Below are 23,771 nucleotides of genomic sequence, written 5' to 3'. Positions count from 1 at the left end.
GAGGAAAAAATAGAAATAGGTAGTCCTCGACTTTCAACAGTTCATTTAGTGACTGTTCAAAGTTACAATGGCACTGACTTATGACCATTTTTCACAGTTACAACCTTTCCAGCAATCCCCATGATCATATGATCAAAATTCAGATGCTTGGCAACTGATTCATATTTATGACCGTTGCTATGTCCCGGGGTCACGTGATCCCTTTTTGCGACCTTCTGACTAACAAAGCCAGTGTGGAAACCAGATTCCCTTAACAACTGGGTTACTAACTTATCAATTGCAGTGGTTCACTTAACAACTGAGGCAAGAAAGGTCGTAAAATGGGACAAAATGCACTTTACAAATGTCTCACTTAACAATAGAAATTTTGGGTTCAATTGTGGTTGTAAATTTATATGTTAGGGACTATATCTTTCACGAGAAGAATACTCCACTCTTCTGCTCACAATAGAATACCTTATGCCACCAGGCTTAATGCCTTATGCCACCACCAAGCCCAAGCTTTTGGGCTTGGACAACCTACAGTGGTGGGTTTCAAAAATTTTTGGAACCTACTCTGTGGGTGTGGCCTCCTTTGTGGGAGTGGCTTGCTGGCCATGTGACCTGGTGGGAGTGGCTTGCCGGCCATGTGTTTTCTTTCTCTCTCTCTCTTTCCTTCCTTTTTTCTCTCTGTCCCTTTTTTCTTTTTTTCTTTCATCTCTCTCTCACTCTTTTTCTTTCTTTTTTCTTTCTTTATTTATTTATTTCTTCCTTTCTTTCTCTTTCTCTCTGTTTCTGTCAGTCTGTTTATATGTCTGTGTGTGTTTGTGTGTGTGTGTCAGTGGTGGGTTTCAAAATTTTTTGGAACCTCTTCTGTAGGTGTGGCCTGCTTTCCGGGTCCACTGGTGGAACCTCTTCTAACCGGTTCGGTAGATCTGACGAACAGGTTCTACCAAATAGGTGCGAACTGGTAGGAACCCACCTCTGACAACCTAGAACTATGCCAATTAAGGTCTTACCTAAGCGTAGTAAACAAAATTGTCTGCTACAATGTCCTACCTGTCAATGACTACTTCAGCTTAAATCGCAATAACACAGGGGCAAACAGATACAAAGTCAAGGTAACCCCAAACCACTCCAAACTTGATTGCAGAAAATATGACTTCAGCAACAGAGTGGTCAATGCCTGGAATGCACTACCTGATCTCTTACTACCTGATCTATCTACTATCTGTTGTTACATCCTCAAACCCCCAAAACTTTAACCTTAAACTTTCTGCCGTGGACCTCACCCCATTCCTAAGAGGTCCGTAAAGGGAGCGTGCATAAGCGCACCAGCCTGCCTACCGTCCCTGTCCTATTCTCCCCATTTTTGTACCCATTTCCTGTGTTCATGTCCATGCTTATACTTATACCTGTTATCTCGTACATGTTTGACAAACTAAATAAATAAATAAAATACATCTAATTTTTATTTACATCTATGGCAGTCAACACTGCTTGAAATGGGAGGGTGGGGAGACAAATGTTCAAATGTAGCCAACGGCAAACCAAGTAGATACCTTCGCATCCGTGAGGTGTAACTTCAGCAAAGGGATTATCACAGCGATTGCACTGTCGTCCAATCACTCCTGATTTGCAGGGACATTGTCCAGTTTCCATGTCACAAGTACGAGTATGGGAACCAGAAGGGAAGCAATCGCATGGATAGCAGGAGTCATTTTTCTGTGGTCGGTAATAGTTTATCTGGAAAGATGAAAACCCACCAGTCAGTCAAGGCGACCAGTAATGCAATGTTTTGAACCTAGGATTATAAAAAAAACCCTCAGGAAATCCTGACTTTTTCCCCCCAGGAAAATGATGTTTAAAATATATTTTTCCCTGTGCAGAATAGGAATTATTATAGTCTGAATACGAATTATCAATTTTTATTTCCATGTTACATTTTGAAAGTTGAAAAAACCCAGCTATTGTGTAACACAACAACTGGACTTTTTCAAGTTTCAAAATGTAACATGGAAATAAAAATTGATAATTCTTATTCAGACAACTCCCAAATCTTTACCCCCCCTTGAAACGTAATTTTAAAACCAAGGATATAAAAAGGAATCTAGAGGTTTTGAAGATGTATGGAGATTTAAGTCAAATCTCATCAATATTATTCATTTCTGAATTGCCTAAACAGCCTGAAGTGTGATGGAAAGAATGATCAGTTCCTTACCTTACATCGACATGCTCCGTTTGTCTTATTGCAGTCAGGATCAAATCCTTTACTGATCTCACAATTACACGGCCCACAAATAGGATTTCCCCACCAGCCTCTGGGACAAGGTAAATCAATTCTACAGAGGAATTGGAAGGTAGAAAGATGTAAGAATCGCTACTCTCTTTCAAAATTATGTAAAGACAATAAAGGAAAGGATATTCTCTTTCACTGAAAATAGCAATGCGTATCTTGCCCTCTTGTGCTGACATTTCATAAATTCATATACTGTATGTGTGCGTAAATTTATAAAATATTATTCATGAAATAAAGCTACAGTGGCGCAGTGGTTAGAGTGCAGTATTGCAGGCTATTTCTACTGGCTGCCAGCTGCCTGCAATTTGGCAGTTCAAATCTCACCAGGCTCAAGGTTGACTCAGCCTTCCATCCTTCCGAGGTGGGTAAAATGAGGACCAAATTGTTGAGGGCAGTATGCTGACTCTGTAAACTGCTTAGAGAGGGCTGTAAAGCACTGTAAAGTAATATATGTCTAAGTGCTATTGCTACATACACACACACTTCAGGAGAAGTTCTCTGACTTCTGTAACAGATGACTTCTTAGAGATTGTGTCAGCTGTAAACAACCACTCACACATGTAGAATTGAAACTAGCTACTTTATTGTTCAATGCCTATTTCACAGGAATCTTCCCAAACTGGCAGCTTGCCCTGGGAAAGACTAGAAAAAAGGCAATGGCATTCAAGGGGGTGGATCAGACTTCTTATGCCTTTATAACAACTTCAGATTAATTCCCCATTTGACTCCTCCCCTTGATTGGGAAATTGCTGTCCAACATCAATTGTATGATAGCACCTAGCCAACCATAACTGAATAGGGTCAGACCTGGCTAGTACTTAAATGGAAAAACACAAGGAAATCCCAGGATTGTAGCTAGACTGGGAAGATAAGCATACATGCCAGAAGAAGGCAGGGGCAAGCTATTTCTGTATTGTTGCTAAGCAGTTACTAGGAATTGAACTCAACATGGAAAATTTCCCAATGAAAAATACAATAGAATGGTATGAGTTAAATACAACTAAATAAATTATCTTTTCCATATTTTGTTTGGAGCACAATGGTTCACTTTTATGTATGTTTGTGTGTGAGAGAGATTGTAGAGAGTAAAGGTAATCCTCGACTTATAACAGTTCATTGAGTGACTATTCAAAGTTACAATGACACTGAAAATAGTGACTTATAACCATTTTTCACACTTATGACCGTTGCAGCATCCCCATGGTCACGTGATTTACAATTGGAAGCTTGACGACTGATTCACATTTATGACGGTTGCAGTGTCCCGGGGTCATGTGACCCCCCCCCCCTGCGGTGATCTTCTGACAAGCAAAGTCAGTGGGGAAACCAGATTCACTTAACAACTGTGTTACTAATTTAACAACTGCTGATTCACTTAACAAATGTGGTAAAAAAGGTCGTAAAATGGGTCAAAACTCACTTAACAAATTTCTCAGTTAGCAACATAAACTTTGGGCTCAATTGTGGCTGTAAGTTGAGGATTACCTGTATTTAGAAGGGAAAAGAAAACTCGCCAAAGTTCTTTGCTTACTTGCTTTCACAGTACTGTCCGTAATAGCTTTGTCCACATTCACAGGTGTATCCGTGAGAAGAGCTTGGTTTATGAATGCAAGTAGAGACATGCTCACATGGGTTCAAACTACAAACATCAACACAGTCTGTCCCAAAGTACCCTGAGAAGACAAAGTTACAGGCACAGAGAAAACTGAGACATTAGTAATGGTTCTAAAATTCTCAGAAATAAACAAAATTATAACAATGCTTCTTGGATTATCCAGACGCTTTTGACTAGCCATCGGAAGTTCCCATTCTATTCCTATTCCTATTCTACATCACCCTGCCAACAAAAGTCCATACAGCCAAGGCTTTGGTTTTCCCAGTTGCAATGGATGGCTGTGAAGGTTGGACCATAAGCAAGGCTGAGGGCCAAGGAATTGAGGCCTTTGAATTCTGGTGCTGGAGAAGACTCCTGCATTGAGTCCCTTGGGCTGCAAGGCGATCAAACCGGTCAGTCCTAAAGGAGATCAACCCTGACTGCTCTCTAGGAGGCCAGATACTGAAGATGAAACTCAAAATACTTTGGCCACCTAATGAGAAGAAAGGAATCACTGATGCTGGGAAAGATTGAGGGCAAAAGAAGAATGGGATGACAGAGAATGAGGTGGCTGGATGGAGTCACTGAAGCAGTAGGTGTGAGCTTAAATGGACTCCAGAAGATGGTAGAGGACAGGAAGGTCTGGAGGAACATTGTCCATGGGGTCGCGATGAGTCGAACACAACTTCGCAACTAACAACAACAACAAAAAGTTATTTCTGTTTAGAAAGAATAAAATCATATACACTACAGGATGATCCAATGTTATGCAATCACGTATGGAAGCAACCTAAGTACTATGCTGCTTAAGATATTAAAGGAACTAATTTAAAATATGCTTCTTGATTTCTTGAATGTTTAAAAAAGGGCTTAATGATATGCCTAACAAGTACCTCACAAATAGAAGTTGTTCAGGAGTTATAATCTCAGACAAAAGGGTTTGGAAATAAGCTCTGTAGTAGCATAATGGGAAGCATGTACTAACCCTATTAAACCTTACATTAAACATAATTATTGGGATTTACTTTTTCAGTAAATATGGCTTAACATGTCAATTACGCAGTTTAAGGCTCAAAACAAAACTCAGTGGGGAAAAAACTTGAATTATATAAAGCAGGTTAAAATACTTTTTTAAAACTAAAATTGTTTTGAAGTTTAAGCAAATAACAATTCCATTTTATATTTCAGTCACGTTTAATCTTGTGATCATATTCAATTGTATATAAATTATATATTTTTCTTTTCCAACACTCATGTTACAGGGCAAGTATTGGATATCAGAAATTCTTCAACTTAAAACTATTACCAATATAAATAAGAAATTCTGGGGGGTTCATTTAGTTTGGGTAGATATTGTTGCATTTTCTCCCCTTCCCCAAAAAAGAATGAAGATGATGATACTTGAGAAAGTAACAAGAGACAGAGCTACAGAGCATCATTCACAAGGGTGTGTAGCAGAGGATTACTTCCGAAGGCAACTTCTGTTCCATCGGTTGATTGTTCTCACTGTCAGAAAATTCCTTCTTATTTGTAGGCTGAATCTCTCCTTGTTCAGTTTCCATCTATTATTCTTTGTCTGGCCTTCAGGAAAATAGCTTGACCCCCTCCTCTCTGTAGCAGCCCCTCAAATATTGGAACACTGCTATCATGTCTCCCCTGGTCCTTCTCTTCACTAGACCACTCATGCCCAGTTCCTGCAACCGTTCATCATATGTTTTAGCCTCCAGTCCCCTAATCATACAGGTTGCTCTTCTCTGCATTTTTTCTAGAGTCTCAAAATCTTTTTTATAGTGTGGTGACCAAAACTAGATGCAGTATTCTAGGTGTGGTCTTACTAAGGCTTTCTAGAGTGATATTAGTACCTCCCTTGATCTTGATTCTTATCCCTCTGTTAATGCAACTTAGGATTGCATAGGCTTCTTTGGCTGCTGCTGCACACTGTTGCCTCATATTTAATCGGTTGTTCACGAAGACTCCAAGGTCCATCTCACATTTACTGCTATTAAGAAGTTTGGTTTCACCCAGTCTATATCTGTACTTTTGGTTTTTCTTGCCGAAATGTAAGATTTCACTTTTCTCTACATCAAATTTCATTTTGTTAGATAGGGCCCAGTGTTCCAAGTCTGTCAAGATCCATCTGAATCTTGAGCCTAACATCTAGGGCAGTGTTGGCGAAGCTTTTTGGCATTGAATGCCGAAATGGGACTGCGCGCATGCATGTGAGGGAGTGCCAGAAACCAGGAAGAGCAGTTCCCCGGCACACACATGCATGCCAAGGAGGTGCTCTTCCCATTTCCTGTGCTCCTGTGTGTGCGAAGACCAGCTGGCTGGTGCACATGTGCCAGAACCTGGAAGAGCAATGGGCAAGCAGTTATTGTGCCCAGAGAGATGGCTCTGTGTGCCACTTCCGGCACATGTGCCATAGGTTCACCATCACAGATGTAGGCAATTCCTGCCAGTTTACTATCCTCATTCTCTTGCATGAGATTATAAGCATGAATTTCTGTTTGGCTGCCAAATTATAGGAAAACATTCTTAAACATGCTGTTCTATGAAGTCCAGGACCCTGGATATTATCATCCACTTGCTACAAGTCATAATTACCTGGGTCACAGATACATGAATAGCTGTCCCAGTCATCACTACAATAGCTGTGAAGTGGACAAGGGTTGGAATCACAAGGATTGTCTATTTCACAGCCTTCCTTGACATTAATCTTGACTGCCTGTTTCATGTTCAATGTAGCAACGTTTGTAGATGTTTCTCCCATCCTCACTCCCTGAAAAGAAGAAAAAGAGACCAAAGGAATAACCAACTAATATAATAAATACAAATATAATAAATACAAATACAAATACATCCCAATATAAAGCATAGGGCTGTGCTGCTATAGGAGAAAGAGAAACAATTTTACTCACTCCTTTCTTTTAATCACAAAAAGACCTTAGCAAACTTTCACTTCTATTTTTGCTTAAGCGCATCTTGGTTAAGCCCAACACATTTATTTATCTATTTATAAGGCCTCCCAACTTAAAAAGTATAACTCTGCATAGTGTAGCACAAGTATAAACAAACAATAAACCAACTCCCATAACACTAAAACATACACAAAGTAAAAATGCAAAGTAAAGACTTTTAAAATAGCAAACAGGAACCATAATAAAACAACCAATAGAGGCTCCCATTCATGTAGTCTCAAATGCCTGTGAGAAAAGCTATGTCTTCAAAGTTGGGGCTTGTGGTATTTGGGATGGGGAGGGAAATTGTCTCAGAACACAGGGAGAGCTACTGAAAAGGCAAACTTCCTAAGTCCCATAAAGCAAGGGTCACAACCTCCATGCCCCACTCCCCAAGGGAGAAAGGTTGGGGAACTGTGCCATAAATCAGGGGTCTCCAACCTTGGCAACTTTAAGCCTGGAGAACCTCAACTCCCAGAATTCCCCAGAATTCTGGGAGTTGAAGTCCGCCAGGCTTAAAGTTGCCAAGGTTGGAGATCCCTGCAATAAAGTGAAAAGATTTTAAAACGGGAACCAGAGCATGCACTCCATATAGAAGTGTGTGGAGTAGGCAGATATTTTGGGGAGAAGGTAATCCCTCAAGAAACATGTTTTTTATATCATGTAAGTCTTTAAAGAAAACCATCAGCACCTTGAATTACACCCATGTGTCAGTGGTGGATTTCAAAATTTTTTAGAACCTCTTCTGTAGGTGTGGCCTGCTTTGTGGGAGTGGCTTGGCAGTCATGTGACTGGGTGGGTGTGGCCAATTTGTAAAATGTGGTGAAACTCACTTAACAATGCCCTTGCTCAGCAACCAAAATGTTGCCTCAGAAACTCTGGCATTTGAAGCATGCAAGTCTTAAAGCTGTCACGTTACAAGACCCTTACACCCCTAACCCTTTAGAAAAAAAACACCTAGGGGTGTTCAAACTTGACAGCTTTAATACTTGTGGACTTCAACTCCCAGAATTCCTCTTCCAGTCATGTTGGCTCAGGAACTCTGGCATTGAAGTGTGCAAGTCTTAAAGCTGTCAAGTTACAAGACCCTTGCACCCCTAACCCTTTAGAAATAAAAAACCCCAAGGGTGTTCAAACTTGACAGCTTTAAGACTTGTGGACTTCAACTCCCAGAATTCCTCCTCTCGCTCTTCATCTTGATGATGTGTGGATGGGCAGGGGGAGGAAGCTGGAACCAGTTCTAAATGGCACTGTAGATTTGTGGAACCTCTTCTATAAAAGAGGTTAGAACTGGCAGGAACCCACCCCTGCCATGTTTCTATCGGGAGTCAATCAGTGCAGAGACCATTGTTTTTTTTGGGGCATCATGAGCTGTACCTAGAATTACCTGTGCCATTGCATTCTGCACCATAAACTTCCCAGTGGTCTTCAAGGACTGCCCTATGTATAGCCACCCGACCAGAGCCAAAGATGCAAACACTCTAATTCCCAGGTATTTATAATTAAAGATTTTGGTAGATGTTTTAAAAACAAATGAGCCAATTTCAAACTCTAGTTTATGAACTAAATTAACAGTTTGGGATTTGAACAAAAAGCCCACACTGAGATTAATGTATGTCCCTTGCTCTTTCCTTGCTGGAAGTATCAGGAGTCCACTGTGGTCCACTGTGGTTTATTCATGGTTTACACCAGGGGTGGGTTGCTGGAGGTTCGCAGGGATTCGGGAGAACCTCTAGCTAAGATTCTGTGCAGTTCGGAGAACCCCCAAATCCCACTCCTTGCTAGCCCTGACCCCCATTCCCACCCCTCCCAAGAGTCCCCACGCGGCCTGCTTTGCATGCAGGTAAGTGCAGGGCGTGCACAGAGGCTCGGGGAGAGTGAAAAATGGGCCTACTGGAAGTTCGGGAAGGCTGGAAGCGGGCCTGTTTCCCGCCTCCAGAGGGCCTCCGGAGCTTGAGGAGGCAGTTTTCGCCCTCCCGGAGGCTCAAGAAAAGCCTCTGAAATCTGGGGAGGGCAAAAACGCTCCCCCTGCCATAGTGCAGGTGGCCAAGTAGGCCACACACATCCTGGCCACGCCCACCCACAACCGGGCAGAGAACCCCTTGCTAAACATTTTGAAGCCCACCCCGGCTGACACCATGCTGAAGTATAATTAATGAGATGGGATCTCTGGCTTTCCAAAAATCGAATCAGTCAACCTGAAGTATTAGATGAGAAACTTGTTTTTCTTAAAACTAAGTTGTTAACTGTAAATCTCAACAAAGATTTCTTTTTTTTTTAAAAAAAATGTTCTTTCATAAACCATGAACAGAGCATCCTTCCCCAAAGTTTTGAAAAGTTCACAGAGTTGCTTTGAAGGCTTTCCCAAACCCTCTGCATGTCTCTCTCTATGCACACTGACTCTGCTGGCAGCCCCAGAATGTATTCCCTGCGATTTACACATCCATGTGTAGACAGTTGGAGACGCTTTTTGAAGCGGCTGTGTGAGTCTTCCAGAGGACAAAGCTGCTTTAATATGTCAAAAATAGTGCTTAGTTTCCATCGATGTGTTTTGCATAGAACAGTGTTTTTCAACCACTGTGCCGCGGCACACTAGTGTGCCGTGACATAGTGTAAGGTGTGCCGTGGGGAAATTACTTTATATATAGTCAATATAGGCACAGAGTTAAATTTTTTTAACATTTTCTAATGGTGGTGTGCCTCGTGATTTTTTTCATGAAAAAAGTGTGCCTTTGCACAAAAAAAGGTTGAAAAACACTGGCATAGAAGACTCTTCTGAATGTTTTACAGAATAACATTCCCAAGTAATTAAAACATCTGAATGCAATTCCAACGGAATAAATTCAATTAAAATCAAAGAAACGTAAGCTCATAATTAGGCACTTAAGCTCACAATTAGACACTTTTAAACAAAACATTGCTCATTTTCTTTCTGCTCTCTCCCTCCTCTTGTCTTTGATGAAGCTAGAATTCTTCTCATAGTTCGTCTAAAGTTATTTATTTTCTATTTTCACCTGTAGACAGCCATAGAAGCCCTGCTGCACAGAGACTAGATCTCCAGAGGTGCCTCCTACAATAATGCTTTTCATTTTTAGTCCAGGTAACTGATTTCCAATCTGTACAGTGCTCTAAAAAGAGGAAAATAAGAAAGACGATTAAAGCTTTTCCGTAAATTCTCAGTTACAGTATTTCACTGTTAACTTTTTTTAAAAAAAGGCAAGAATAAGTCTGAAAGTGGTAATAGAAGCTATCCATGTTGTGCTTCCGATAAGGAAGCCAAAAATACAATGCCTTTCCCTGTTCCACAAAATTTCAAAAAAATAAATAAGTGAAAATGGTAATTAACCCTCCATGAGTGAATAAATCTTCCGTCACTAAGAGGTAGAAGTCAACTAGTATTAAATCTTCCAGTAGAATCCAGTGTACTCTCTGTAGGCTTTGGATATCACGAAATCCATCTTGACAGAATTATGATGCCCATGTAGTTCGGTTTCCCCTGTTCTGCTAGTCAAGGTTTGAAGGACTTGGGACATTAATTAAAGGTTTGCCACACAACTCCCGACCGGAGTTCAGAAATAAAAAACAAGAGTGCAGAATATTTTTTTAAAATGGCAGAGATGACAAAAAAAAAATAGGGAGTTACAAAAAAGAAATTAGCCCACATAATCTAAAGGGGACTTCACTAACCTCCCTCAAAGGAGAGGGTGTCAAATTCTTGAGGTGGGGGGAGTAAACTCATTGCACAAAGGAGGCACCGCTAGAGGCATCCTTCTGAGATCCCAACAGCTGGCGTTAATTGAAGGAATCCAGAGCCCACAAATCCAGATTAAATTGGCTGGACAGATATTGCGGGAGACAGCTAGTCTCTCATATAACCTGGTCCTATAGGCTTTTATGGGCAGCCTCTTGAATCATACCCAGAAACAAACTGACCACCCCCAGTGCTGCTTGGGAAGCTGTTGTGTTAAGTGGGCATGCTGAGCCACTGCCATCACTATTCATGGGGCTGTATCCTATTTTTCAAGGAAGAAATACTGACTGCACGTACTCACACACTTAAACTGGCAAATGCAATCTCATTCAATGTTAATGATAGCAATAGCACTTAGACTTATATACCACTTCACCGTGCTTTTTATAGCCCTCTCTAAGCAGTTTTACAGAGTCGGCATATTGCCCCCAACAATCTGGGACCTCATTTTACTGACCTCCCAAAGATGGAAGACTGAATCAACCTTGAGCCTGGTGTGATTCAATCTGCCAAATTGCAGACAGCTGGCAGTCAGCAGAAGTAGCCTGCAGTACTGCGTTCTAACCACTGCGCCACCATGACTCTAATGATGTGTCTAGGTGGCCTGAATATCTACAGCCACTCAGTCTTGGTATAGGATTGAGTCATGAGATAATTCTTCCCTACCCAAACCCTCACAGCCTCCAGCCCTGGGGTAGAATCTTGACAGCCTCACTTGGCATATTGAGGTTGAAAGATATAACCTGGTATCATCAGCATATTGATGACACTAAAGCCCAAACTGGCAGATGGCCTCATTCTGTGATTTTATATTCATGCTGAAAAGGAAGGAAGAGGAAGCAGAACCCAGAAACACCCCACAAAGGAATGAAACTCCTTCTGCCCATTAACCCAGTAGAAATGGCCCCAGAGAAAGGAAGAGAATCATAAGACATGATGCCTCAGCCCAGGGGCCAGGTCAGAGAGATATTGTGGTTGTTGACGTCAAAACTGCTATTGAGGAGCACAAGGAACAATGCCCCACCAGTCATCCTGGGTTTCCCACAAGTCATCTGCGTGTGCAACCAAAACTGTTATAGTATTAAATCCTGGTCTGAAATCTAACTGAAAAAGGTCTAAATACTCTGTTTCCTCCAGGATTTTCGCCAGCTGCAAATGCACTTGAGTTCAACGTACTGACCTGGATGGCACAGGGTTAAGAATAGCTGGCATATTGTAACACAACTGTTAAAGAAAAATATATTTCTGAATCTATAATAGAAACAATGAGAAATGACTTCATTTTGGCTTAGTTCCAGCTGCCATATTCCGGCCATTCCTGTCTCATTTTGATAATGAAAGGTTATGGATGTCATCTTACCTGATACATGCCATAATCCAAGGACACAACTGCAAGATACTTGATGTCTTTGCCATCTTTTGCACTCTTCAACTCTATTAGCAAATGATGCCATTCGCCATCATTGATCCTCACCTGGGTCATCTTCAAACTGGCCACCTGATTCTGTCCATCATAGACCTCAAATACCACATATTTATTCAGTATCTGTTGAAACATAACTTTAGTTGATGAAAAACCTTGAATTCCTGGGAAAATGCTGTATATGCATCGAGATAGACATGCTATTCTTGGAAAATGGTTATAAAATAAAAGGTATAGTCCCCTCACACATATGTGCTAGTTGTTCCCAACTCTAGGGGACAGTGCTCCATTTCAAAGGCGAAGAGCCTTGCTGTCTGAAGATGTCTCTGTGGTAAGGTGGCAAGCATGACTAAACGCTGAAGGTGCACAGAACGCTGTTACCTTCCCACCAAAGTGGACCCTATTGTATTTGAATTTTTACATGCTTTTGAACTGCTAGGTTGGCAGAAGCTGGGACAAGTAACAGGAGCTCACTCCATTATGCGGCGTTAGGGATTCGAACCGCCGAACTGCTGACCTTTCTGATCGACAAACTCAGAGTCTTAGCCACTGAACCATTGTTTCCCTCGGTTATAAAATACAGGTTATACTTTAAGACAACTTTATTATTTATTTTTCAGCGGATAATTAATATGTAGACCAATATTCTACCTATATTCAGTATTAGGCCCACCATGAGTGGCTACTCTCAATTAAAGATTGCCCACTCTTCTAGATCTATATGCATGGATTAATATTTAAAGCAGTCTTGATTTGGCAAAGGTATTTTTCCTTCTGCTAAAACAAATGAGCAACTGAAAAGCTAGTATTTCACTCTTCTCAATCCCTACTTAAGACTGATCTGATTATAGGCTGAGTGAACTCCACAATTTTGTGATATTCTGCAACTTCAAAGATGACTAATTTCAGGTTTGTTCAATCTGCTTTGCTTTTAACTACCTCCCAGAGCCGGCTGTAAATGAGATTTACAGTGTAAGACTGTACTGTTGAATTGTCTTCATGACTAAGCAAAGACATTTTACTGTTTGCCATTTCTTATCTAATGACATTACCTTGTTGTGATTGAGTTGATAAGCTAACATACCTGTATCTTAATCTTAGACGATGCTCCCGCATCAGCTTGCATTAACACACCGTTAACCTTGCGAGTTCTAAACATGAGGCCAATGTACCATGGGATGGAAATAGTAATATCAAGGTTATTCCAGGTGATGATGCTTTCCCCAGTGAAACGTTGAGGAAAAGGCATTGCTATAACACAAGGCAAAGAGGAGACAAAACAGTATTACTTAATCAAATATTTTAGAATGAGGGGGAAATTGGTTGGTTATTACCTTTAAAGCCCTACATGGCTTGGAACCTGGATATCTGCGGGACCGCCTCCTGCCACATACCTCCCAACAACCCATAAGATCTCACAGGCTGGGCCTCCTTCGGGTACCGTTGACCGGGCAATGCCGGTTGGCGACCACTTGGGGGAGGGCTTTCTCTATAGCTGCCCCGGCCCTGTGGAACGATCTGTCCGCAGAGATCCGGACCCTTCCCACTCTCTCGGCCTTCCGGAAAGCCACTAAAACCTGGCTGTTCCGGCAGGCCCGGGGCTGTTGACCCCAAAATACGGTCCAGCCCCATCTAGAATGGAGTGTATGGTGTGTTGTTTTTAAATCTATCTTTTCTTTCCCTGTATTTTATTTTTGACTTTATTTCTGTATTGTAAGCCGCCCGGAGTCCTACGGGATTGGGCGGCATATAAATGTTATTAAATTCAAATTCAATTATCAGAACATTCTGACATGGTACCAGTAAGGATAAATAAGATCAGGAGACTTTCATCTTCTGGGATCTCCCTTCCTTTTCATTAGAAATTCAAATTTATTTATTTATTTGGCGTAGGGCAGGAATCCAAACATCATTAACTTAAGTCTAATGAAAAAAAAAATAAGAAAAAAGAACTCTCTGTTCAGAAGATAGCTTTTTTAGAGAAGTACCCATTTCTGTTTATCTCAAGCTTTCTTTATTTTTTCTATGTAATTTTAGGTTGGGTTTATTTTTTTCTAATTGCTATATTTAAACAACTGAGAATTTAAAATCTCTAAATTCCCCAAAGATTTGCTTGTGGGCCCTGGTAACAGCAAGGATGCATGCTATTTATTACTGTCTATTAAGAATCTGGCAGGGTTATTTTTATAGGCCCGAAGGGCAGCAAAATAACACATTTATAAAGGATCTGACAAGCTCAAATTTGTGGCTGCTGTGCCACCTATGTCCCAGGCAGAAAACGCTTTGATCCTATGAATATATTTTGTTCCCTAATGTGCAATTGTCGTCAGTGTTTTTACTTCTGGTTCAATTTGGACATTTGTTAAAAATTCTCTTTTATTGACACTACTTATTTCCCTTTATGCACATTCTGTTCCACGTATCTATCTTACAAGAAATAAGTAATTGATCTCACCTATTTAACAGTATGTACCTACACTAGACTATAGCATGAACCAAATGGTTTTTGAAAGTAGATTTCTGTAGAAAAACAATTATGCTATACAGAAAGACTGCGTTAAGAATTTGATTTAGGTGAATTTCTATCACAAAATGGGAACAGGAGTTTTCTGAAAGACAGTTCATCAATCTGATTTTCACATTTTCTTGGAAACATAAAGCACGCATATTTATATTCTTAAATGCACTTAGTAAAATATGAATAGGTAGCTCAAGTTCTCAGAGCACTGTTCCTTACGGTACCCAAATATCATCAAGTAGATGGAGTTTGCAGAAGTAGAGTGTAATATTTAGGAACTACTGCTTTTAAAGCCAATATGGAGGCAAAGACAAATCAGGAAGATTGATGGAAAGCTGATATTCTCACTGTAAATATTGTAAAATATTGTTCTTATTCCTGATTTTCTGCTGCAACAGGAGAGTTGGTTGTACAGTACAATAAGGTACTAGGAAGTACAGTACAGTATCTAGGAAGTATTCTCAGGCGGGAGGAGGACACAATGAAATTCCAGGAACCTAGCCAGCATCTTCCATGTGTATGAACTTTAAAATGCACTCTCATATTCATTGCCATCTGCTAAAGATTCATAGATGTAGTACAGAATACAGATTCCCAACCTGGGAACAAATGGGGAGAAAATCCTGAAGACTGAGGCTGCCAAATGGGAACCAAAGAATTTCAATGAAGAGTATGAATGGGGATTTTGTTCTCTGTTAACATATACAGTGCATTCAGGAAGTATTCAGACCCCCTTCACTTTTGTCAATGTTGTTGTGCTGCAGGCAGATTATACACTTATTAAAAATTCATTTGCGCCCCTCATTAATCTACTGTCAGGGTTCCAAATAACTCCCACAATGAAAGAAGACTCCGAGGCATGAGGTTCCTCAAAGTTCCATTTTATTAGAGATGTCACATTGGCCCCAATCTGAATGTTTCCAGATTTTCCCCACCTAAACGAAACTTCAAGTCCCTGCCCAGCACCCATATGTCCATCACATGGTCCAATCAGGGACTGTCTCAACTGGAGATGCCTCCCAGTCACACCACTCCAGGTGCAGAGCAAAATATCCTTGACTCTCTGAGAAAGGAATGTTATTTTGACTATATCTATCCCACCTCTATATAATCCCCCCTCCCAATTTCCCACAGCATTAAATGTGACAGGTCTGAAGGCCCAATGCAAAAGATGGCTTTTAGGCCTGACATCTACATTCAGTATCCCATAATGACAATCTCCCAATCCAGGTGTGTAAATCTTGTTGCGTCATATCCCAAAAGACTCGAGGCTGTAATTGCTGCCAAAGGTATTTCAACAAAGTACTGAGTGAAAGGTCTGAATACTTATGCCAACGTGATATTTCAGGGTTTTTTCTTTTTAATAAATGTACAAAGATTTCTAAATTTCTGTTTTCACTTTGTCATTATGGAGTACGGAGTGTGGATTAATGAGAAAAAAAGTGATTTTCAACCACTGTACAGTAGAATCGGTCTGTAGCATCTCAAAACTGATAAAAGTAAAAGAGGTTCTGAATAATTTCTGAAACCACTGTACAAGTGACTAAAGAAAGTTATTATTTTATGTCTGAGTAATTACTTGCCATAGTGATTATTAAGAAAAAGGTTAAACTTAATTAACTAATAGTATTATTCAATTGAACTAAATGGGACAGGATCATGTTAAACTGAAGCATTTTTGCTTAAAAAAGACTGAAGATTGATTTTCTATGTTTGGAATGAATTGCTATATAGTGGAGATAAAGAATATGCTATGTAATAGCCATGGCTTGCCACCCAGAGATGCTATGAGCCAAACTTCCACAACCTAATACCCTTTGGATATGTAACTCCTAGATTTCCCAACTATCATGGAAATAATTGGTGCGCGCATACTGGGAATTATAGTTCCAAAATATTTGGAAAGCACCAAACTAACAAAGATGCAGTAGATTATTAGATTCCTGCTAATGCCTGCTTTAAGAGGGTGAAGACAGGATTTATAACACATTTAATAAATAAGGCTATTGTATAATAATTAAAATTTGCTCACACACAATGCAATATTTCACATGCTCAATCAAAAGCGGGATCCATTGTTTACCTTGCTCACAGTTTTTCCCCCCATATCGCAGCGGGCAATCACAACTGTAAGTATTCCATTTGCTCACACAGGTACCACCATTCTGACACCAGTTTGTGGTGCAATAATTTTTCTGAGCTAAGCAACCTGCAATTCAAAAGAAAAAAAAAAGTTTTGTCCTCAAGTCATTCAGTAATCACGCTTTCAAGTTGTAACAAGCTGTGCTCTGGATCAGTGTCAAGGCTTTTGAACAGCTGCAACTTAATTTTCTAGAAAGCAATTCCCAATGCTTATCATATTTTATATTGTGATCTCCAACACTCAACACTTCTCTTTTGTGAAGGGGGAGCATTGGAAAACTAGACTAATATTATAGTAAAACAAAGGCTAAAGACTTTGATACTCAGCTGTTTTCATTTCCACGATGTAGTTAGTACATATATCAAGGACCTAGGCTACCAAGAAATATGTTTCAAAATAACATCTGTGCAGAAACAGTTTTCATAGGATGTTATCTTATATAGAAAGATATTCTCTTATATAGGTAAACTTGTTTAACAACTGCTTGCTTAGTAGTCTTCTTTCATAGTTACACTGGTAATGAAAAGATTACTTCATGACCAATCTTTGCATTTATAATCTTTGAGATCTGTAAAGCAAAGGAAAGCTGAAGAAAGATAATAACAGATTTTTTTTTTTTACTCAGCCAACACTTTGCTAAATGATTGAGTCCCAAATATAGTTCCTAAATGAGGATTCCCTGTATGCACAATGTAATTAGTAAATTTGAGAAATTAGCCCACAAATACATCTTTAGTTCCTTCTTTTTATACTTTCCTATGAAAACACAGTTCTTCGTGCGTATAATTTTCAGAGAACCTAAAGTATTTTTTATTCCACTTTTATCCTCGAGGAGGTTATACCTGCAAGCGTGCCATTATTGGCTATGTAACTGGCCATATCGATGGGCTTGCTGTCAATAGAAAGATTCCTCATGCAACCAACAAACTGCCTGTTATGTATAGGAAAATCTTCGGGTAAATTGGGAACACCTCCGAGCAGAAGAGGGCCGGTTAAATCCAACGACCTAAAGAAATAAAAAACAAAGTGGTGTTTTTTTTGACTCAGATAATGTAATCTTTTGTACAGATGTAATCTCTTGTACAATAGCCATATTATTGGGAGTTAGATATTAGAGATAATTCCTTCCCACTGTTACAGATTCTGTCACGACATTGAAATGAAATAGTACGAAATGAAATGGTTGAACAACGTACAGAATTCAAGCCAGAATTATTTCTATTAGGTATTATTACAGAAGGCTATAGCAAAGGGTCAATATATCTAATACTTCACATCCTAACAGCAGCAATTATTGTGTATGCACAGCAATGGAAATGTGAAAATACCTTTCAGAAAAGGAGATAATAAGGAAGATATTAACATGCACAGAAATAGATCAGAGGTAGGTTCCTACTGGTTCGGCCAGCCATGGACCTGAATCGGTTCTATTGTTGGCAGCGCCATCTTGATTTTTGGTTCTGCACAGGCGCAGAACAATCTCCATTGCAGAAAAGTAATCCCGCCCCCTTTTCTAATGTTCTGTGCATGCGCAGACCTTTTTAGGTGTAAATGCACACACGCACCGAACCGGCAGTAATGCCGGTAGCAACCCCCCCTGAAATAGATAGACTAACATTAGAATTAAAAAACAAAGGGGAGACAGAATATTATGACATATGGAATGGATTTTATCAATGGCTGGAAACACGAGGTGGGAGTTGGAAAATGAAAAAATTAGGCTAATTAGACCTGAAATGAGAGATTATATATGTATTAGAATGAATAAGTTGGTCAAAAATAATTGTATAAGACTAGCACTGTGAAAATAATGTACATGTTATTTATCTTGCATTTTGGTTTCTATGGTGGATGAAACGCCAGGATAGTCACACTATGTTCAGTATACTTATTTGAAAATAATAATAATAAAAAATATAGAAACAAAATAATACAAGTAATCCTTGCTTACCAAAAGCTTTGTTTAGGCACTCTTAACAATTATGACAGTTGGGGGGGGGGGGGGGGGAAACAGGTTTGTGATGAATCCCTGCTGTCATGTAATCACTATTTGATTGCTTACCTGACAGTTTCTGACAATCAATGGAAATGCCAGCAGTAAAATTGCAAGTTGCAGTCATATATTATTTCGCTTAATGACCCTGGGTGATTCACTTAACAACAGAAGTAGAAGCGATACTGTTGATCCAGCATAGTCACATGATTTATCACTTAGTGACAGAGGTGCCAGCCCCAATTGTGGTTGGCAAATGAGGACTATCTCTAATGGATCGTATTAAAATGATATAAATGTTATTTACAACCAATAATCAACTATTTTCAGGGTTGTTTTCTTTTTTTAAACCAATAAAAGGTTTTGCCACAAATGGTAAGAGCATTTTCTCATGCTTTTAGTATTACAATTACAAAGCATTGCAATTCTTATATATCAGGTTGTTACTGGAGAAGAAACTTGATATAGATAACATTTATAGCAATCCTCTGTAACATAAATACTTAGGGAGATGATGTTGCCCAACACATTTTATGATTACAAAGGAATATGTAAATCCAACATCTAAATTTCATCCTAATAGTTTCATCATGCATTCAAATCAACAGACATAGCAAAACCATTTTTTTACATAATTAAGATGCTGCATTTATTCAAACTTACACTGACTTATAAATGTAGATTTAATCTGAGAAACCTATTGAAAACTAAGCTGAAAATATTCCAAGCAGGATTAATTCATTAAAAGCCTTCAACGACGCAAACATTTTCAGGAATCTTTTTCAATTAATTGAAATATATAAATTCATTCTAAGGAAAAACTCAGGATTCTGGATTTTAGCTTTTTAATTCAATGGGCTTAAAGACCAGAGAGGAAAACTGATCAAATGTGTTTCTTCCTCCATTTGTCTTTCCTTCACTTTTATACTCTCTCCTTCCTCAAAGTTGGATCATAAGAAAGGCTGAGCGCCAAAGAATGGAGGCCTCTGAGCTATGGTGCTGGAGAAGACTCCTGCGAGTCCCTTGGACTGCAAGGCGATCAAACCGGTCAGTCCTAGAGGAGATCAACCTGACCGCTCTTTAGAAGGCCAGATCTGAAGATGAAACTCAAATACTTTGGCCACCTAATGAGAAGGAAGGACTCAGTGGAGAAGAGCCTAATGCTGGGAAAGATTGAAGACAAAAAAGAAGGGGACAACAGAGAATGAGGTGGCTGGATGGAGTCACCAAAGCAGTAGGCGTGAGTTTGAATGGACTCCTGAGGATGACAGAGGACAGGAAGGCCTGGAGGAATGTTGTCCATGGGGTCGCGATGGGTCAGACATGACTTTGCAACTAACAACAACAACAACCTTCCTCACCTGAGTGAACATTTTTGAAGGGAAGTGTGAATACTTGGCTTTACTTACTTTTCATCTTCTTCTTCACATTGATTTTTTGCTATCCTATAAGACTATTAAAGGATGCTTAAGAAATAGAAACATCTGCAGCAACAGGTAATTTGCCACAAGGAGGGGCAATTTAGCAAAGATTTCTACATGATTATTCTCTGAACTCAACCATTTTGTCCTTAACGCACAAAGGTAAAGTTTAATTAAATACAAACAGATATGAAAATGATTTTACATCTGACAATAATCAATTCCAGGCATATCTAAAAAAAAAAGTAATGAAGACTCTGTTAGCCAGATTAATTCTGTTGCATATTCATGTCACAAAAAACATCAACATCTTACTTTTTGGAGCCGGACTGTGTTCCCTGAGCAGCGCAGGAGTAGTTTCCAATCAGACTTCCAAAGCGCACAGCCACTGCGGTATCACAGTCGTCCACAGTTACTACAGCTACCTTCTCCCCGGAAGGCCCATGAGGAATGCCAAGTTGACCTATGTTGGGCTTCAAAACAAATGTGAAAAATTTTTAAAACTTAAACTCATAAGTATTTCAAGCACCAGCATTGTACAATCTCTGTCTCCCTGTAAGTTAGGGATGGACCAGGAGTGGTATACAATTACCTTTCCTAACAGTTCACAAATGTAAGTGCACGAGCCACCTCTGCACATGCGCTTTTGATGAAAAAAGGGTCTAAATGGGATGCCACAGACCCATACACGGGGTAGGAGGAGCCACCTGCTATTTCCGCTACCGGTTCGGGCGATTCGGTCCGAACCGGTAAAATACCACCTCTAGGATGGAAAACCAAATAGAATAGAATACAGCTGGAAGGGACCTTGGAGGTCTTCTAGTCCAGCTTCCTGCTCAAGCAGGAGAATCTGTACCCTGTCAGCCAAGGCTACTGACACCCTTTAAACCCAGGACTGAACCAGAGGTGGGTTGCTCCCAGTTCGGCTGAACCGGTAGTAATGACGGCAGGAGGCTACACCCACCTACTTCTGCGCATGCGCAGAAGTGTCGCAAGCACACCCAAGGACGTGCGGGACCATGCCCAAACCGGTAGTAAAAATATTTGCAACCCACCACTGGACTGAACCTCCCAGAAGCCACAATAACCATTACTGCTAGAAAGTGACAGTTGTAATTTGGGACTTAGGGAAAAGTCCTATAAATATTATTAATAAATTCTTGTTTAGAGCTTTCTATAAAGGTATAATCTCTTTTGGGCCTGATGAGAGGAGAGGTGATATAAATAATAAATAATTTTTAGTAACTACAATAATAACAAGGAAATGTTAATTGATAATGTTTAATGATATATACATGTGTGTTGTACCAGTAAAAGCAAATTGGACATAAGCTTTAATTTGTGAGTTTGGGGGGGGGGGGAGGAGAGGGAATGCTTAGATATCCTACTAACTGACTTTGTTTTAGAATATGTTATAAAGGTGTAAAGTCATTGGAGGTTTATTGAGATTGCGAATGTATGCCAGTAGGTGGTTGTGTCTTTAAATACAAATGATTTTAGATAAAAGTATGTTTAAATAATTGTAACCAAATGAGAATTGTGGTACAGTGATAGTAAAATACATAAATTTTAAAATGTACAATTCAATTTGAATGAAGTATATGTAAGGATTGTGGAAGAAACGCACGAAATGTATTTGTAACCAATCGACACGCTTTCTACAAGATGTAACAAAGGATGATGCTTTTTTGTGTATTTTTGTTTAATTAAAACAATAAACCTTTTTTAAAAAAAGTGACAGTAGTGCAGATAGTTCTTGACTTACAACAGTTCATTTAGTGAATGTTCAAAGTTACAATGGCACTGAAAAAAGTGACATTTTTCACACAACCATTGTAGCATCCCCATGGTCATGTGATCAAAATTCAAATGCTTGGCAACTAATACATATTTATGACGGTTGAAGTATCCCGGGGTCATGCAATCACCTTTTGACAAGCAAAGCCAATGGGGAAAGCCAGATTCATTTAACAACTGAATAACTAATTTAATGACTGGAGTGATTCACGTAACAACTATGGCAAGAAAGGTCGTAAAATGGGACAAAATTCACTTAACAAATATTTTACTTAGCAAGATAAATTTGGGGCTCATTTGTGGTCGTAAGCTTGAGGACTGCCTGTATTCTGCCATTATGCTATTTTTTTTTTAAAAAAAAGCTCATTGTAGTACAGGCCCACTCAAGGGTGTGATTTGACTTCCATTCACTGTGACCCTCACCCCATCCAATATGAATTGTGATCCTTGGCCAGCAAGTGATTGCTTTTAAGCAGTAAAAATCTGACTAATTTTATTATAGTGATTTTAGCAATCTTATATTTTCTGAGTTGCTCCAAAGCTGAAATAGCCATCCTTTTGAGATCAGTAAGCCTCCTGGGGGAAGCGAATCAAAACAAGAGAAAGACAATGAGGCGGGGTTTGTCTGCAATGGCAGCCATTCTTTGGAATAATCCTCGTTTAATAACCAACAGTACAGGTGGTCCTTGTTTAGTAACAACATTGCTTTTTGTCACTAAATGGTCAGTTATTAAGGTGACAAAAAAGTAACTTTGCAACCAATCCTCACATTTACAACCTTTGCGGAACTGTAAAGCAGATGATAGCTGAAGTAAGATCATCAGCAGAGTCATTTTCACTTAGTGACCATTCGCTTAATGACCAAATTTTCAGTCCCATTTGTGCCTGCTAAACAAGGACTATCTGCTTACCATGATCCCATGCTCGTATATTTTCAATAGCATGCATATGTGCGCGCATTTTTCTTCTATGGCAAATATTTACCAAATACAGGTAGTCCTCGACATATGACCACAAAAAGTTTATGTTGCTGAGAAAATTGTTAAGTGAGTTTTGTCCCATTGTACGGCTTTTCCTGCTTTGTTAAGTGAATCAGTGCAGTTGTTGTTTTGTTTTGCTTTTTCATTTTGTTTTGTTTTTTGATACTGCACCCCCCTCCCTTGTGATTGTAAGCCGCCCTGAGTCCTCTCAGGGAAAAGGGCGGCCTATAAATCTTAATAAATGACTTTAAAAAAAATGACTTGTTAAATCAGGTACACAGTTGTTAAATGAATCTGCTTCCCCATTGACTTTGCTTGTCAGAAGGTCGTAAAAGGGGATCATGTGACTCAGGGACTCTGCGACCGTCATAAATATGAATCAATTGTCAAATATCCGAATGTTAATCACGTGACCACGGGGATGCTGCAATGGTCATAAGTGTGAAAAATGGCCATAAGTCACTTTTTTCAGTGCCGTTGTAACTATGTATAGTCACTAAATGAACTATTGTAAGTCGAGGTCTAACTGTAATAAAAAAAATTATACTCAGTTTCTTGGTATTTAACTTGTTTAATCGAAACCAAATCATTGCATTTAGAGAAGCTTCCCATAGCCAGTGCCTTTATACTTAACAGACATTAAACTTTTGCAAAGTCTTTCAAAGGCTATTTCCTGGTATTATTATGGCAATGAAAATGTTTTTTGTTCCCTCCCAGCTATATTTACTATGATCACATAACTTGGCAGTGCTTCATATAAAGGGCTTGACATTTGCCAGGTAACACAAGGCCTAGACTCACAAACAGCAGATAAGGAGAAAAATCTGATTTATATCAGAATGGTAAACTTTCAAGTCTTAGTACATTCTATCAATTGTTGTGGGAAACATTATTTAAAAAAGCAGTAATCATCGTC

General features: G+C 39.5%; 1 protein-coding gene across 3 annotated transcripts in view; it reads right to left on the bottom strand.

Moving 5' to 3' along the window:
• CELSR1 (cadherin EGF LAG seven-pass G-type receptor 1) overlaps positions 1–23,771 on the bottom strand; it is a 182,691-nt gene that overhangs the window by 45,894 nt on the left and 113,026 nt on the right. For all 3 annotated transcript variants that reach the window (XM_087722171.1, XM_087722173.1, XM_087722172.1), the window contains exons 6-15: positions 20,394–20,551; positions 17,507–17,670; positions 16,605–16,730; positions 13,088–13,254; positions 11,941–12,126; positions 9,844–9,957; positions 6,477–6,651; positions 3,810–3,951; positions 2,201–2,321; positions 1,542–1,725 (exon numbers count right to left, since the gene is read on the bottom strand). In XM_087722171.1, coding sequence (XP_087578297.1) covers positions 1,542–1,725; positions 2,201–2,321; positions 3,810–3,951; positions 6,477–6,651; positions 9,844–9,957; positions 11,941–12,126; positions 13,088–13,254; positions 16,605–16,730; positions 17,507–17,670; positions 20,394–20,551 — 1,537 coding nt within the window. The remainder of the gene's footprint in view (positions 1–1,541; positions 1,726–2,200; positions 2,322–3,809; positions 3,952–6,476; positions 6,652–9,843; positions 9,958–11,940; positions 12,127–13,087; positions 13,255–16,604; positions 16,731–17,506; positions 17,671–20,393; positions 20,552–23,771) is intronic.

The sequence above is a fragment of the Thamnophis sirtalis genome, unplaced genomic scaffold (assembly GCF_051295495.1).
Source record: "Thamnophis sirtalis isolate CommonGarterSnake01/CBP01778 unplaced genomic scaffold, rThaSir2_p1.2 scaffold_9, whole genome shotgun sequence".
NCBI lineage: Eukaryota > Metazoa > Chordata > Lepidosauria > Squamata > Natricidae > Thamnophis > Thamnophis sirtalis.
The sequence above is the reverse complement of the archived record's forward strand: the minus strand, read 5'-3'. Positions and strand labels throughout refer to the sequence as shown.